Genomic DNA, 18,689 nt, shown 5'->3' with positions numbered 1-18,689 from the left:
TCTCTCTCTCTCTCTCTCTCTCTCTCTCTCTCTCATTCTCTCTCTCTCTCTCTCTCTCTCTTGCCATACTTAGAATATCAGTACAGGCATACATTGTTTTATTGCACTTTGCTTTATTGTTCTTTACAGACATTGTTTTTTTTTTTAATAAATTAAAGGTTTGTCTATCAGTGCCATTTTTCCAACAGCATATTCTCATATTGTGTCTCTGTGTCACATTTTGGTAATTTTCTCAATATTTCAAACTTTGTCATTATTATTATATCTGCTATAGTGATCTGTGAACAGTGATCTTTGATGTTACTGTTGTAATTGTTTTGAGGCATCACAAACTGCACCCATATAAGACGGTGAAATTAATTGACAAATGTTGTGTGTGTTCTGACTGTTCCACCAACCAGTCTTTCCCCATCTCTCTCTCTCTCCTCAGGCCTCCTTGTTCCTTGAGGCACAACAATATTGAAATTAGGTCAATTAATAACCCTATAATGGGTTATTAAGTGTTCAAATAAAAGGAAGAGTCAATCGATGAGGCAAACTTCATTGTTGTCTTATTTTAAGAAATTGCCACAGTCACCCCAGCCTTCAGCAACCACCGTCCTGGTCAGTCAGCGACCATGAACATCAGGGCGAGACCTTCCGCCAGCAAAAAGACTATGACCCACTGAAGGCTCAGATGATAGCATTTTCTTAAGCAAAAAAAGTATTTTTAAATTAAGGTATATACATAGTTTTTTTAAAGACATAACACTATTGCACATTTAATAGCCTACAGTATTGTGTAAAACATAACTTTTATATGCACTGAGAAACTAAAAGATTCTTGACTCACTTTATTGCGATATTCACTTTATTGTGGTGGTCTGGAACAGAATCTGCAATATCTCCAAGGTATGCCTGTAAAGGTTCTTGAGGGCAGTGGCCTTGTTTTGTGATGATATTGTATGTTCTAAAGATATTTTGTTGGTCCATGTGAAATTTAGAATAAAATATCCTCTATAAAATTTGCAAAAATAAATGTTCCATACCAATTTCTGTCTCCCTCTCCCTTTCTGTTTCTGTCCTTCTCTGTATCTGTCTCTTACCATCTCTCTGATTTCAATGATTAATATATTCATAACACTACTCTAAAATTATAGTCTTAGAGAGCTGCCTGGGGCAGTGAGAAGTCAAGTGACTTGCCCAGGATCATACAGCCAACATGTGGCAGAGGGGGCCACTTGAATCTGGGGACTCTTGACTCCAAGGCAAGCTCCCTCATGCCTTAAAAAATTTTAAACCAATTATGTTTTCCTAATAGATTTAGTTTCAAGCACAGAAATTGAAGGAGGAAAGGATTCATGAAAAAGAAGGAAATCTCATCACAGAGTAATTGGAATAGAACATGTTTAATTTTTTTTTTTGCAAATTTCATGGAGGATAAAAAAAAAATCTTCAGAACATTTAATATCACCACAGAACAAGGTCACTGGTAACTGCCCTAAGGACTTATTCACTAATGTCCTCAGTGTTCATCCAGACGAAAGCTTGTCTAATGTTTAAATCTGATTATCACTTTGACATAGTAAAATGCTGCTGATTTTAAAGTTCGCCTCATAGAACTCTAACAACAAATGAAATGCCTCAGATCTTTTGGAATATCATAAATCTTTTTCAGTAAACTGGAATGCACTTTATTTATTAGCACTATATGGCTTCTATTTTTACTTTAGATTGTAAAGAAGATTGAGGCATAGCAACTGAGGTAATATTTGGCTAAAACAAAGACAAAAACTATGGCCATGGTTTTGAAATAGCCATTAAGATCATTTTTGTTTAATCATATCTGACTCTTTGTAACTCCATTTTTGGGCTTTTCTTGGCAAAGAGACTGGGGTGGTTTGCCATTTCCTTCTCCAACTCATTTTACAGATGAGGAAACTGAGGCAAACAGGGTTAAATGACTTGTCCAGTATCACACAGCCTGCAAGTGTCTGGGGCCAGATTTGAACTCTGGAAGATGAGCCCTCCTGACTCTAAGCATAGCACTCTATCCACTGCACGATCTAGCTATCTTTTTAGACAGTAAATATAGTATTTATATAGTCCATTAAAGTTTGCAAATCATTTTACAAAAATTATCTCTTTTGATCTTTACAAATATCCTGGGAGATAGATGCTATTATCCTCATTTTACAGACAAAGAAATCAAGGCAGACAGGGGTTAAGTGACTTCCCTATAGTCACATGATTAGCATCTGAGGCTGGATTTGAACTCATCTTCCAAACTACGGGTCCATAGCTCTTATCCATTGTGCAACTAGCTGCCTCAAAGTTTAACTTAAAATACATTAGGAATCTGCAATTTTGTCAGAGTAAGAATTCCTTCCGCTGACTTAGATGCAATCCATGTATAACATAGTCTTTAAAGGATTTCCTGAGGATTAGAGAAATTAAACCACTGGGAAGAGAAACGGATGTGAAACTAGGTTCAAATTCTACCTCTGATTGCTTCTTACCTCTCTGACATAGGGGAAGTCATTTCTTCTCCATGGACCTCAGTTTCCTTATTTGTCACTTAAGGAAACTGAGCTAGATTGATCCTGAGGTTCTTTTCAGCTCAAGATCTGATTTTTTTTTTGCAGGATAATTACCCCCTCGACAGAGGCAGTTGTACACTTATGATTTATAATCTGAGGAAATCATCTGAAATTCAGAGAAATTGGGACAGTGGAAGGAACCCTGGCTCTTTAAGCTGAGCCGCTGAGTTCAAATTCTTCTTTTGATGCTTCCTACATGTTTGGTTTTGGGAAAATTCTCTTCACTTCCCTGGACCTGTTTCCTCATTTGTAAAATGGGCATGTGTGTGGACTAGACGGCATCTGAAGTTTATTTCATTTATGTTTCTTTGGAAGTGTTAATTTATGGTCATAGAGCTAATCTACGTCAGAACCAGATCTGACTCCATATCCATTATTCAATCCACTGGGCCACCTTGCCTCTCTTAACATTGACATCAACAAAAGATTACAAGAATAATTTGAAACCAGAAAGTAAAGGAATGTCCATCAATTAGGAAATGGCTGAACAAATTATGGCATGTGAATGTAATCAAGTATTGTTGTGCTGTAAGAAATGATGAAAGAGACAATTCCTGACAAACTTGGAAAGATTTGTATGAACTGATGCAGAGTGAAGTGAGAAGAACTAGGAGAACAATAACAAAAACAATGTAAAAGCAATTTTAAGAGATTTAAAAACTCTGATTACAGCAATAGCCAACTGCAATTTCCAGAGGACCAATGATGAACAATTCCTGTCAGAGAGGGGATGGACTCAATATACAAAATGACACATAGAGTTTTGAATAAGGACAAGGTGGTAAATTATTTAGCTAAACCATGCATATTTAAAAGGGTTTTATTTTTCTTCTCCAATGGGGTAGAAGTGGGAGAGAAAAAAAGTTTGTTAATTGAAAAAAATTTATAAATATTTAAAAAAGAAAAATAATTTTAGTCTCTTCTAAGATTTATTTCCCAATTTACGATTATCCTTACTTTTTTATGATTTATGATTGTCTTGAGTTCCAGTGGTTCAATAACAGTTCTAAACCTTCTATAGAGTATCTGCTTATTTGTACTTTAGAATATTTGAATATAATGGGGGCTTAATTCAAATGATCAACAATTTTTATTTCAACTACCCTCCAAGTTACAGTTGCATTTTCAGATCATAACACACACACATACATACACACACACACACACACACACACACACACACACACACACACACAGAGCCTTAATACAGAACTTAACCTTTGTTAAAGCAAGCAGAGACATGATCAGAGCAGGCCTTGAGGAAGAGGGAATATGAGAATATCTTATAACAAATATTTTGACAACTCACTCTTTCCCAATTTCCTTAAATCCTTTGAAGATTTTAGAAGGAAACTAATTTGAAAATGCTGGGGTAAACCAATTGGAGTGTGTTCTCATTCAGTAAAGGATCACCTTGTGTTTTTTATTAAATTCTACACATTAAAACTTTAATTACTGTATGGGCAGAGAAGGTTTTTATAGTGTTGTTGTTGACTGGCTTTCCTGACTGGAAGAATTTCAAGCCTGAGCTAATGTGGTGATAAATTTTTGATGTGAGCCAAGTGAACTGAAATTTCAAAGGATGGCAGTGTAGGCCCTAATACTGCATTCTACTTTAACCAAAAAGACAAATTTGTGTTTAATTCTTTGTTGGAATGAGATATTTGAGAATGAATGACTGTTCAACATCTATCTTGAACTGGGAGTGGGTTGTGTAGAGGGGAGTAGTTGTAGATAAATTGCTGGGTATGGTTCATTCGCTGTTAATTTTATAATGTCAAAAATTATAAAACCAAGCTATTTGTGAGACAATAAGTTTTGATAATCTCTTTATACACTTCCTTCTCCAGGATTAGAAGACCTACCTTTTTTATGTGTGTAATTTTTCATTTTTTCCTCCAAAAAAGAAAGATAAGGAAAAAAATTGTGGAATAAAATAAATGGAAGGACACTCATCAGATATCTGTACTTCTTTCTTTTAAATCATGAAACCAGGCCTCAAAAATCAATACTGTAACTAGTAAATTGGTGTGCGCCTTCAGTGAAGGGAGAAATTCTATTCTCAGGTTCACAAAATCTAGTCCAATAAGTATATGCCTATAAAACCAATGGAAATCTCCCCTGGTTTCAGACAGCAGAATCCAGAACAGGGGTTTCACTGGTTTGCTTTTGGTGATTTTTTTTAAGGTCCATTTGAAAATGCTAGGTTAAAGGTAATGAGCAACATTTTTTTTGAAAAAAATTTTTTTTGATAAATATTATTTTATTTTTCCAATTACATAAAGATAGTTTTCAACATTCATTTTTTATAAGATTTTGTGTTTCAAATTTTTTCTCCTTCCCTCCCTCCCATGGAGTCCAAGCAATCTGATATAGGTTATACACGTGCAATCATATAAACATATTTCCACATTAGTTATGTTCTGAAAGAAGAAACAGAACAAAAGGGAAAAGCCACAAAAAACCCGCAGAAAATAAAAAAGTGAAAATAGTATGCTTTGATCTGCATTCAGACTCCATAGTTTTTCCTTTAAATATGGATAGCATATTACATCATGAGTCTTTTGGAATTGTCTTGGATTATTGTATTGCAGAGAAGAGCTAAGTCAATCATAGTTGATCATTGCACAATGTTGCTGTTACCGTGCACAATGTTCTACTGGTTCTGAATGAGCAACATTCTAGCGTAGCAAAGGATTGTCAATTTATTGTGTCAAAAACAACAATAAACAAACCACACCACCTATCCCATGCCTACATTGGCTCTTTAGGCATTCTCTTGGGTTACTACACTATGCACAATTATTTCTCAACAGATTGCCTCCATTTTTTATCTATAGTTTTTCCATTTTATTTAGAGCCATTACAATAGCCTTGGAGGGGTATTATGATTGACTCACACAATACACAGTTACAGGAGAGGAAAGAATTTCACAATGATAGTGTTTTGTTGTTGGGTACTATTTTGTGAACAACTACAACTATAGGACCAGACATATGAGTGTGTGGTGTGTGTGTGTGTGTGTGTGTGTGTGGCTATGTGTTCTGTGTTCCACCTTTTAGGAAGGATAGCTATTCAATTAAATAAAAAGATGAAAGCAAAAGTGCCCTTCCAACTTTGGGCATTCATGATAGAGGCCATTCATTGGCATGAAAACATAGCTTAGCTTTAAAACACACACACACACACACACACACACACACACACACACACAAAATGTAGAGACTGTAAGGTACCATACCTTGTATGCTGCAATAATCAACTGAAGGATGTTTCCAGAGTCTTTCTGAAGAAGTCCCACTGTAGCTCCAGGAATAAGTTTGGCATAATTCTGTAAACAAAGAAGAATAAAAATGTCTTTGTTTGTCCAATGGTGATTAAGAAACATATGTGGTTCAACTTGCTGGCTTTGATCACCTCTATTCAACTGGTCAGTGAAAACAGGCCCAGATAATGAATGAGCATTTCCATTGAAATTGTAGCCCAAGTCATGCATGCTGCTTCCTGTATTCAAATGGGAAGTGTGTTGGCCAGAGCTGTCCTTGGGGAAATCTAAAGGTTCTGTGGTTAGCTTAGTCAAAGGCTATACTTTTGTAACAGGAAAGGAGTCATGACTTATAATAACAATAACAGCAATAAAACTAATAGTCTGAATTCATTGAACTCATATTTTCCCAAGAAGGCCAAAGTATTTGTTTTCCTATAAATCTCTACTTAGTTGGTATTATTTCTCTCTGTTTTATAGCTAAGGAAACTAAGGCAAATAAGCAACTTGACCAGGCCAGAAGAGTCCCTAGATCTTAATGACCAATCTCTTGGTTGCCCTTAAAAAGGATGAATTACTTGGGTGGCTTCTATTGATTAACTCTGGCGCATCCCTCCTCTGTGGCCTACTGTGGTTGATTTCAGAGCACAGGAACAATATCATAAGCCTCAGAGGTTACTGAGGTATAAAGATATGTTTGCTCTTAACCTTAATGGCCTCTATGTTGTTCATTCTTGAGCGTAACTGTATAGTTTTTGGTTTCATCTCTTGTAGCTAGCAAGTTAACCGTCTCTTCCCAGGGCTGTCAGTGATAACTGACAGCCATCTTTTTACTATCCATTACTGTCACCTTCTAATTTGGGTGAGAAGCAGTATGTTATAGTGGAAAGACCACTAGCCTTAGAGACAGAAGACCTGTGTTTGAGTCCGGGTTCACCTATTCATTTGGTGACTGGTTATGTCATTTGACCCTCTCAACTTCAATGTTCTCATGTATGATGTGGAAATAATTTGTTTTTCATTCATGTCTGACTCTTCATGACCTCATTTGGGTTTTTCTCAGCAAAGATCCTGGAGCGGTTTGCCATTTCCTTTTCCAGATCGTTTTACAGATGAGGAAACTGAGGTAAACTGGCTTAAATGACTTGCCCAAGGTCACATAGGTAGTGTCTGAGGCCATATTTGAACTCAGGGAGATGAGTCTTCCTGACTCCAGGCCCAGCACTCTATCCACCGTGCCACCTGGCTATTCCTGTGGAAATAATACCTAGCCATTGAAACAGTCAATAGTGTCAATGCAGAATCAAAAAGTCAAAGTTCAAATTCTGATGCCTACACTTACTGCCTATGTGACCATGGACAAGTGGCTGCTCTCTGAGCCTTCCTTTCTTCATCTACAAAATGGGAACAATAATTCTTGTAGAAAGTTTCTCACAAAGTTGCTGTGAGGTTCAAATGAGGTAATGTATGTAGAGTACTTTACAAGTCTTAAATCACTATGTACACCAGCTATTTTAACTATATACTTCATGTGGTTGTTGTGAGGAAGACATCTTGCAAGCCTATTAAGCTATATAAGTGTGGGCTATTAAAATTATTTCTGATCTCTAAAATCCAGATAACTGATCTTGTTAGAATAGTACATAAGACAGAACAAATAGTCTTTGAGTGGAATGAGGGGCTTCTCCTATGGTAAAGTGTGTGAGTTGTGTAGTACACGGGTTTTGTCATATATTTCACCATTCAAAAGGATGTTTCACTTACTTGCAGGTATACAGATGTGATCTCAAGCATTGATATTGCCAGAAATCTGACCTCTGCTTAAGTGGGGGTATTGCAGTGATAATGTGGATCAAAGTACAGATAGCATTTTTGCATCATGGGTCATGTTGGACAACAACAACTTTCATTGGCTTTGCATATTGCTTCCTATCACAAACTCTATGTTCTAGTCAAGTCAAGGCTCATTTGATTACCAACTGCTTTCTAACCTTAGCACTTTATCTTCCATCCCTATACATTTGCATGAGCCTTTGCCCGTGCCTGAAATTTTCTCCCAATTCTCAGTGTCTCAGAATCTTCAGCTCATTTGCCACATCCTGTGTGAAAACTTTCCTGCTCATCTCTGTTAGTACTTTTTGTGCCCAATTTTCTTTATAGTATACTTAGATTGGAGATCACTGAGGTTATTCCCAATTATATGTAAGCTCTCAGAGGGCAGTGACTATCTTGCTTGGTTTTATTTGTAGCCCTCGATTAACACATTGCCTAACACATAATAAGTGCTCAATATATCCTCTATCTAGTCTAACACTTATTGTACAAATGAGGGAACTGACTTCCCCGAAGTTACACAGGTAGTAAGCACCAGAGAATTTGAACCTAGGTCCTTTAATTACAGAGACAGTTAACTTTCCTCTCTACCATGTTTTATACCTGCATTGTAATTGCCCAAGTAGAATATAAGCTTCTCAAGGATATGTTCTGTGTTGTTTATTTTTGTAGTACAGTGCCTTAAACACAGTAGGTGTTTAATAAATGTTTGGTGAATTAAATTTAATTACTGACTCCTAAGTCATTGTCATAATTTTCTTGAGTCAAGTAGTACATAGATCACATCTACCCCATAGATTTCCATATACCCCAATCCTGGTCCTTATATTAGAGGACTCTAATATACATGTTCATAGCCCCACTAACACCCTGACTTCTTAGTACATTACTCCTCACACTTCCCTAACCTACACTTTCACTTCCCCTCTGCCACGTATAGGTATATCCATATCCTTGATTTCACCATCAACCATAACTACTCTACTCTCATTTCTCCCCCCACCCCAGAACTCTGAAATTCTTCTTTTGTCATAACATGCTATCCTTCAATCCCTCCTCCTATCTGTCTCCTCCTAAAATTTATTGTCACTGTGACCTATAGTCAAATCTTCATTTAAGGGCTTGACCCTGGGTAGTTCAATTGCCTGGGATATAAGCCTTCTTCAGGTTCTATAGAGAAACAGTTGATAAATTCACTTATCTGGGGCATAGGTCTACTGATCTGCCTTAGAGAAGCAGTTACTAAGTTAAATGAAACTTAAATATTCTGAGATAACATTGAATATGACAGGCTGTAGAATACTGGAGTGAATGGATAACACAGTCTCCTTTATTGATTTGAATACAAAGAACAGGAGAACTTTTAGGCTCATAACTGGGGAAGCTTAGGTGTCAGAATTGTTTTGTGATAATGGGACAAATTTAATTTACCTGATTATAGACAATATGAGAACTTAGTACTAACTATAAGCTAAGATTGTAGAAAGGACCTAGCTGCTGAACCAAGGGAGAAGGGAAATATGTGAAAGGGCACATTTTAGAACTATATTAAAGAGAGAATGTAATTTTGTCTCTGGATTGTCTCTGGATTGTTTTGTTGCTCGGAATATTGATTGCCCAATGAGAAACTGGAGTTCCCTCTCTGCCAGTTGATGTTCAGAAGAAGGAATATAGAGAACATACTATGTTTTCTATTATTATTTGTTGAGAATAAGAGAAGAGAAAAAAGACAGAAGATACATCTTTGTGTTGCCACCCATTGTTGCTGAGAGGTGGAGAAGGAAAAGAATTCTGCAAAGTAGCAGTGTTGGAGACACCAGGATAAAGGATAGGAGGTTTTTTTTTTGTTTGTTTTTTTGTTTTTGGATAAAGGTTATTGTCTTTTCCTAAAAGAGTATAATATTACTTGACTTGTAGGAGTAAGTTAAGCCTGAAGCTGAGACTGATTGATACCCCAGTTTCTGCTAAGGAATAAGCTCAGTAGAGAAGAGAAATAGCTTGGAAGCAGAGAATCAGACAAGATTCTCAGTGGATAGAGTTGTCTAACTGAAATGTTTTGACCAGTGAGATGTTCATTAAGCACTGTTGAGCAGTGAACCAGCTCAGTTGAGCAATGTTAAGTATCTGTTAGACACAGAAGATATGCATATCAAAGAGCTTTCATTAACAGTTGCAGAGACAGAAAAAGACCGTAAGTCTACAGTTAGCAGAACTGTGATGCCCTGGCTACATGAATTCCTTTTATTCCCCCTTCATAACTATAGGACTTTAAGTATGTGCTCACTCTCCCCATGGACAGTATATGCATTGGTGGGAGAATGTAAGTGAAATTTGTTGGTGGAATATTATGTAAATATTATGTGTTTGCTTTGTATTTTCAGCAAAATTTTGATTAAGATTGAGTGTGGCTGATTTACAAATGGGAAATATATCATTGGGGGCTCATGAGCCTTTAACATTTTAAAATACAGCATCTCGCATCGGTTGGAAAAGTAACATATAAAAGTTACTCCTTGGGCCCTGGAATAATTCTCAGTAGAGTAGTAGTTCATGGTCATTACTCTGAGTAACCACCTCAGCTTGCTGAAGTAAGTGTAAGTGAAGTGAGCAAGCCAACTCCAGCCCAAGGAGAGAGAATCCAAAAAGAATTAGAGTTGTTGCCATGTCTACAGGCAACACCTCCCTCTATGGTCTCCTAGGTCATCACCTCTGCTCTGGCCTCACTTTTCCCCCAACATAATCTTAACCATATTGTCTACCAGTTCACATCTGTACTTTGTCCTCTGCCCTTGAATCCCTCGACTTCTTCCCTGCTACTTATAAATATGCCCATGTTTTCCAATTTCTGTAAGTCTTTGACTTGACTCTATCATCCTCTCAAGCCATCATTTTATGTATCTTTTCCCTTTCATGGCCAAATTTTTAGGAAAACTTTCTACACTCATTACCTCTCTTTCTTTAGTTCCTACTCATTTATTACCCCCTGGTAATGTGCCTTCCAAACCCACCATTTGACAGAAATTACTCTTTTCATGACTACTAAAGATTTGTTAGTTTCTAAATCCAATAACCTTTTCTCACTGCTGCTCTTTCTTGAACTTTCTATAGCTTTTGACATTACATCACCCTCACCTTTTGGACTCTTTTCCTTTCCTTCTATGACACTGCTCTCTCTCGCTTCTCCTCCTATTTGTATAGCTTGTTTCTTCTCAGTCACTTTTTCCGGATTATCACCCATCTCTCATCCATGAGACATAAGGGGCTTCCAAAAGTTCTGTGCTGGGACTTTTTCTCTTTCTCTATATCATCTCCTTGAGGAGGTCAAGAGTATTTATGGGTTCAAGTATTATCTCTATACCACTGATTTCCAGACCTATATATTTAGCGCTAATCTGGGCAGGTAGTTGGTACAGTGGATAGAGCACTGGATCTAAAGTCAGGAAGAACTGAGTTCAAATCTAGTCTTGTATACTTACTAGCTGTATTACCCTGGGTAAGTCATAATCTCTGTCTGCCTCAGTTTCCTCTTCTGTAAAATGAAAGTCCTATGGTTATCATGAGGATTAAATAAGATTAAATAATAATAATACTTAAATACTTTAATAAATAATGATAATATCATAATATATAATTATATATGATACAACAATTAAATAAATAATTAAATGATGATAATTAAATAAATAATTGATTGATGAGCAATAAGAGCATATTTGCAAACCTTAAAGCACTATATAAATGCTAGCTATTGTTATTATTATTATGAACAATATTGGTTGGTTGGTTAGTTCTTGTCCTTCATTCTTGTGGAGGACCAAAATGACATCACTATGTTAGAGTCAAGTTGCAACTTGTCTGACTGTGGCTGATCAGACCAATATAAGCTTAGAATGCTCTACCACAGTTTGGGCACAAATAGCCCATATGAACAATGTTGGATTCTCTAAATCTGTGCCTCTTGGCTTTCTTTTGAGCTACTTCAATCCTGCTTTGTTTATATAGTACAGCACCTTTTCTGATGAGGGCATGCCATGCTGGGCAGTCCTGTGCCAGTGTCTCCCATGTCACACAATCAATTCCAAAGCTCTTCAGAGAGACCTTCAGAGTGTCCTTGTATCGAACAATATTAGTATTAATAATAACCTCTCAGGGCAGTGAGGTGGCACAGTGGATAGAGAGCTCTGGCCTTGGAGTTAGGAGGACTTTAGTTCAAATCCGACCTCAGACACTTGACACTTACTGGCTGTGTGACTCTGGGCAAGTCACTTAACCCCAACTGCCTCACCAAAAAGCAAAAAACAAACAAATAAAAAATAATAATAACCTCTCTTCTGAACTTTGGCTATATATTACCAACTTCCTGCTAGACATCTCTATTGTGACATAAAAATCTCAAGCTCTACTAAACCTGTCCCAGCTCTAAGCTTAACTATTCCTACTGAGGGCACCATCATCCTTCCAGTTACAGGTTCACAACTTTGGAACCATCTTTATGTCTTCACTCTCCCTCTTTCCCCATATATAGTCAATTGCCAAGCTTTGCTAAGTCTACCGCCATAACATCTCTCAGTTCTGCCTGTTTCTCTCCACTCACACAGCCATTCACCCAAGGTTAGGCAGCTGAGAGGAATAGTTCTGGGCCTGCAGTCAGGAAGATCTGAGTTCAAATCCAGTCTCAGACACTTAATAGCTTTGTGACTCCGGGTAAGTCATTTAACCTCTCTCAGCGTTAGTTTCCCATAAAGTGGGGATAAAAACAACACCTATTTCCTAGGGTTGTTGTACAGATAAAATGAGATAATATTTGTAAAGCATTTAGCACAGTGACTGGCACATAGTAGATGCTATACAAATGCTAGTTATTGTTGTGGTTATTGTTATATTAGGTCTCCTCTTTCTTGTCCCTGGGTAGTACATCCTCTGCATAACTATAAAATTAATATCCCTTGGACACAAGTCTGACCATGCCATTTCTCTTCTCAAAAATCTTTAATGTTGCTTCTACGATAAGATACAAGCTTCACAGGTTATTGTTGAAAGACCTCCACAATCTGTCTCTTCCTCCCTGCCCCCTTTCCCACCTTTCCAGATTTATTTCAAATGACTTCTCTTCATGCACTCACAATTTCAGACAAATTGGCCTACTGGTTTTTCTTTGAACTTGGCATTCTGTTTCCCTTCTCTTGCTGGTGCTTTTACATAGGCCATTCCCCACTCCTAGAATGCATGACCTCTACTATTTTCTTCAAGGTACAGCCCAAATACTGTCTCTCTCTTAAAACCTTTCCTGATCTCCCCAGATGGTCATCATTCTCTCCTCAAATTATCTTGAGTTCACTTGTCTGTATATGAATCATATCCTTAAAGTAGAATGTAAAATCCTAGAGGGTAAGGAAAGTTTTTCATTTTTAAATTTTTTTTTTCCCTCCAGCACCCAAGATTGCCTTTCATGACGTCAGTGTTGTTGTTCAGTCATTTTTCAGTGGTGTGTGACTTTTCATGACCCCATTTAGGGTTTTCTTGTCAAAGATTCTGAAGTGGCTTTTTATTTCCTTCTCCAGCTCATTTTACTGAGGCAAACAGTTGTACTGAGGAACCGAGGCAAACAGAGTTAAGTAACTTGCTCAGGGTTACACAGCTAGTAAGTGTCTGAGGCTGGATTTGAACTCAGGAGTCTTCTTGACTCCAGGCCACACACTCTATCCACTGTACCACCTAACTGCCATGGTATAGGAACTTAATAGTAATAAAGTACTTAATAAATCTTTGATGAATTACATTTGTTGACTTTTCACCAAAGGAAGTAATAGTATCTCTTGGCTGTGGACAATATTCTAAAATGTCAGACAAATAGGTATCACTTACATGAAGCTGTGCAGTAAACATTTTTCCCAAAATATATATATGGTTATGATCCTAGATTTCTAGGTGGAAGGGACATTGAAAGTCATCTAGTTCCTCCTTTGACATATGAGGAAATTGAAAGACAGAGAGGTTGGCCATAGTCACTTGCCCAAGGTCACAGAGATAGTAAAGTAGAGCTGAGATTCAAGCCTCAGATACTCTCATTCAAAATCCAGGCCCCTGCCCACTATTCCAAGAGCCCATCCCCTGCAATAATACGAGACATGAATCTTGGGCTAGCATTGGGTATCCTCATAGAAGCTGGAGAGTATGAAAATTTAATTGGTCCCAGGAGAAGAGAAGGTGGGAGGTAGCTTTTAGTCCCTGGCAAAGGGAAGCTTAAAGTCTCAAAGAAAAAGGAGCATGGATCCCAAAGGTTGTATGAAATTGTCATCCCTGGTAAGTTTAAGGTAAACCGCAGTAGTGGAAGTGTAATGGATATTTTCCAAAGATACTGGTCCAACTGGTCTTATGAATTTTGGTTAATTCTCTGTTGGTAAAGTCAAGTCAATTCACTTTTCTTGGCATTGTTATTCCCTTTCATGTGGCACATTTGGCAGAAGGCTATCAAAACTAGGTGCTAACATTAATCACATTTGCTGATAACCACTTAGTGTGATGGTACAAAGGACTTGGCAGTTAGTAGCAGTGCCAAGTGATAACATTGAAAATTGTGTAGAAGAAAACTATTAATTAAATTCTGGATGTTGGTTCCCCAAAAGTATTTCAAATAATTATCTATAAACATGGACAATTTGGCTTCCTGGTCTAATGCTGTTAAAAATTATACTTTAAATCTCCAGGAGCATTATGATTCCTTTAAATATTATGTATCAAATGCCTCTCTTTCATTACAGCACTAAAGTGCTATTGTAAATCAGCATGATTAAACATGTTTTATGGTAGAGAAGGAAGACTTTGCATGCCTGGCTGTTATGAATTATAGCATTGTGTCTTTAGAAGATTATTCTTGGAAATTAGGAATCGTGGGGTTGGTAAACAATAGCACAGAAGCTGATTAGAAATGCAAACTAGTGTGCTTGGGCTTGAATTTCTATCACTCATTTCTCAATTATCAGTCCATGGACTATCCTAATTATGGCTTATGGGTGTGTTGTGGGGGCCACCTCCCTATTATGCCACCCATCAGGTTCTGAGGCCTCTTTTTCTGGCTTAGATATTCTGGGCTGCATTTTCCTATATGCCTGCTGATCTCTTTGATTTCCTTCTGCAATTTCATAAGATTTCCCAACCCTACTTCTGTCTTTTTTATTCACTTTTTCTTCCTCGTTTTTAAGAACATGTTTCTTTTTTGTTATCAGATTGTGTTTGTCTTCTCAGATATTTTTTATAGTCACCTACTAGGGCAAGGTAAGGCATCAGCAAAGGGTCATTTAGAAGGTTGGCACTGAAGGACAAAAAGGAAAGCATCTTTATTTACCATCTCTGCTTTTTGCTGAGATTGCCTATCAAGGTAGGAGATGCCAGGTGTGAGCCATTGACTAGGTTAGGGAAAAGTAACTAATAGAGGCCATAGTCCTCCCCTTCAGTCTAACCTTTGCCAAATAGTTGAGGAAAGCAAGGGACTTCAGACCCTCACTAGTTCAACTTTAGCCTTTATAGGGTAGCTTGTCCAACTTTCCCTAACCTCTGGCTTGATCCTGGTTTTGGATACTGACTGCCATTTGGTTAACACTTCATCCTTTGGCTATCCAAGGCTGAATTAGTGCAGTGATAATGCTTACTCCTGAAATTGTCCTCCATGGTTATTCCTCCTCTTATTCCCGACCTTGACCATCTACCTTGGACTCGGACTCTTGTTTAGTGGTTCTTAGTTCCAGGTTTGATTTCCTGAGGCTCTAATTATTCTCAGCCTATCATGCTGTTAGATCTTTCTCTTTCTCTCAGTGACTGGAACAAATGCAGGAAAGATGCCTGCTCCCCCCCTCCCTCAGGGTCAAAGTCAGGCAATACCAATATCCCCTTATTAGTATAGATAATCAAAAGTTGACTCGACCAATGGTTTTTTACTCAATAGTGTACAAAACCAGACACAAAGAGCAGCACCCTGATTCTCTTTGGGCCTTGGCCATGGTATGTGCCCTCTTGATGTACAGCCCTACATATGTCAAGAGGGAGCAGTCTATTTTCATTATTAATGAATATAGAAATTGCTAGCCTTAAATATAAGTAATAAAAAAGTTAGTTTGTATTGACTAAGAAGATATGATATTATATATTTAATACAAATATTTTTCCCTACTTCTTAAAAGAGTCTTTCCCTCTCCACTCCCTACTCTATTATACACAATCTCTTCAGTTAAGCAAGAGTTCTTAACCTGAGGTTCATGGACATATTTCAGAACATCTGAGAACTTGGATAGGAAAAAAAATAACATCTTTATTTTTACTAACTTCTTACTGAAATTTAGAATTTCTTCAATTGTGAATGTAGGCAACAAATGGTATTCTGAGAAGGGGTCGATAGGGGTTGATGACATGCAAAAACCCTTGAATTCTGTTNTGAAATTTAGAATTTCTTCAATTGTGAATGTAGGCAACAAATGGTATTCTGAGAAGGGGTCCATAGGGGATGATGACATGCAAAAACCCTTGAATTCTGTCACATTTGCTTGTGCTGAGTCTCTCTCTTTGTATTTCGATACCTCCCTCCCTCTCTGTTTCCCCATGCCTCTCTCTCTCTCTCTCTCTCTCTCTCGCTCTCTCTCTCTCTCTCTCTCTCTCTCGCTCTCTCTCTCTCTCTCTCTCTCTCTCTCTCTCTCTCTCTCCCCCTCTCCCTCTCCCTCTCTGTATTTCTCCCTCTCTCTCTCCCTCTCTGTCTTTCTCCCTCTCTCTCTCCTTTTCCCCCTTCACCACTCCATCACTTCCAACTTCTCTCCTTTGCTCCATCTGATATTGTTCTACTTCTTAATTTGAACATATTCCCTTCACTTACAACATTTCTTAAATTCCATACCAGCCTATTCTCAAAATGCCTTGTTCTCTCCCATGGGCTACACAATCTTTAATGAAATTTTTGTCACTGTCAGATATTGAAGTATGGATTTTGTATGTTGGCAGCTAGGTGGCATAGTGGATAGAGCACTGGGCTTGGAATCAGGAAGAAGTCACGAGTCTGACATTTCTAGCTGTGTGACCCTGGGCAAATCACTTAACTGTTTACTTCAGTTCCTCATCTGTAAAATGAGCTGTGGAGGGAAATGGCAAACCACCCCAGCATCTTTGCCAAGGAAACCCCAAATGGGATCACAAAGAGTCAGAAACAACTGGATAACAACAAGCAACAACAATTTTGTTGAATTTTGGATTTTGTTGAAAAAAAGGTTCTGTCTCTGTTTTCTCAGAGTTTGTATTTTAAATAACATTGAAATACGAGAAATAGACCTATTATTATTTCTTGTTACTGTTCAGTCATTTTCAGTTGTGTCTGACTCTTTGTGAACCCATTGGAGGTTTTCTTGGTGAAGATACATACTAGAATGTTTGCCATTTCCCTCTCCAGCTCGCTTTACGGGTGAAAAAACTGAGGCAAACAAGGTTAAGTGACTTGTCCATTGTCACACAGCTAGTAAGTGCCTGAGGTCAGATTTCAACTCTGGAAAATGAGTCTTCCTGTCTCTAGGCTTGGCTCTCTTTCCACTGTACCATCCAGCTGTCTATTATTTCTTTAGATTTTTATAGTTTTAATTTATAATTTTTTATATGGACATAAATATATTTTGATAGTTCTTATTTTCATTTTATCTATATGGAGATAATTAATCCAGTTACTTGTGGTTTGGGTGGGGGATGGAGTTTCTACATATGAACCTGCCACATCTCCAGTATTATAATACATCTTCCTGGATTTTAGCAGGTTGCTGTTGTCCTCTCTTTCACTGACCAATTTTTTCTGGTTGCAGTCTGATTAATTTACCTGTTTTGCATGCTGGGCACAATAAATATGGTTGCTGTTAGTTATTTCGCTTCTACTTTCTTCCTATGTCAAAGGGATGCTTTTATCTGCATCTTTCGGATGATTCAAATCTTTGTCTTTAACTCTCTGATATTTTGTGCCTTAGGTCTCTGTTAAACCATTTTCTAAATTCCTCATCATAGTCAATGGAAGGTAGATAAATGTTTAACAACCAGCTCTCCAAAAAAAAGTACATTTGACAAAATTTTAAGTTTAATCTGCATTGTTAAGATTTCCTCCATCACTTTCTTAAATCTAAACAACAAACAAAACAATAATCAAGCCTTGATTTTTAGTGTTTGCTGATTTCTGAGGCATAAATTTTTGCTTTAAAAATTTAGCCAGCGTATCTTAAAAGACAGCCTGAGCAGGTTCCTGCATACCCCTGAATATATTAGAACTACATACGTGTTTATAACATAAATCTTATTACTTATACTTAAAAAAGTTTTAAATGGAGGCAGCTAGGTGGCACAGTGGATAGAGCACCCGCCCTGAAGTCAGGAGGGCCTGAGTTCAAATCTGACCTCAGACCAAACACTTGACACATACTAGCTGTGTGACCTTGGGCAAGTCACTTAACCCCAATTGCCTCACCAAAAAAAAAAGTTTTAAATGTATTTTTACACTTAATGTAAAGAATGCTTTCTTTAATTTTGATGCAATTACCTAAGCCTAAATTATTCAGATTTTTTTTTCAGTGGGGGGAGGAAAGTGTTGCTGATTTAGGCAGTATTCCAACCATGAAACATCTTTTTCTCCTGCTGAAATGCATACCAGAACAAAGGCAGGATGCTTACCCAGCTAATTATTGTAATTCAGTCCTTTCTAGAATGCTTTACAAGAGTGATCTGGATTTTATTTACTAGTTGGATTGGTGATACTAAACAGAATTTTTCCTCAGAAAAATCCCGAAATATTCAGCACACATTTTATTATTTTTATTTTTCAAAGGGAATTTTAAAAAAGTATTATTTCCTTACATGCTTCAACTTTCTTTGTGAACAAGCTGTTTCTGGGTATATATGTCACTATGTCAATGTTTAAATTAAAAAAAAAAGTTAGAGCTAGAGGGGTTCCCCTGGAGAACTTTCAATTTAATTCTCCAATTTTATAAATAAGGAAAGAGAG

General features: G+C 37.4%; 1 protein-coding gene across 1 annotated transcript in view; it reads right to left on the bottom strand.

Annotated features, from left to right (window-relative positions):
• Positions 1-18,689, bottom strand: part of ITGB6 (integrin subunit beta 6) — a 95,012-nt gene that overhangs the window by 38,858 nt on the left and 37,465 nt on the right. The window contains exon 9 of the mRNA XM_027866022.1: positions 5,822-5,911. Coding sequence (XP_027721823.1) covers positions 5,822-5,911 — 90 coding nt within the window. The remainder of the gene's footprint in view (positions 1-5,821; positions 5,912-18,689) is intronic.

The sequence above is a fragment of the Vombatus ursinus genome, unplaced genomic scaffold (genome assembly GCF_900497805.2).
Source record: "Vombatus ursinus unplaced genomic scaffold, bare-nosed wombat genome assembly UNPS02014779.1, whole genome shotgun sequence".
NCBI lineage: Eukaryota > Metazoa > Chordata > Mammalia > Diprotodontia > Vombatidae > Vombatus > Vombatus ursinus.
Note: the sequence above shows the minus strand (reverse complement) of the source record. Positions and strands in the feature narration are given on the sequence as shown.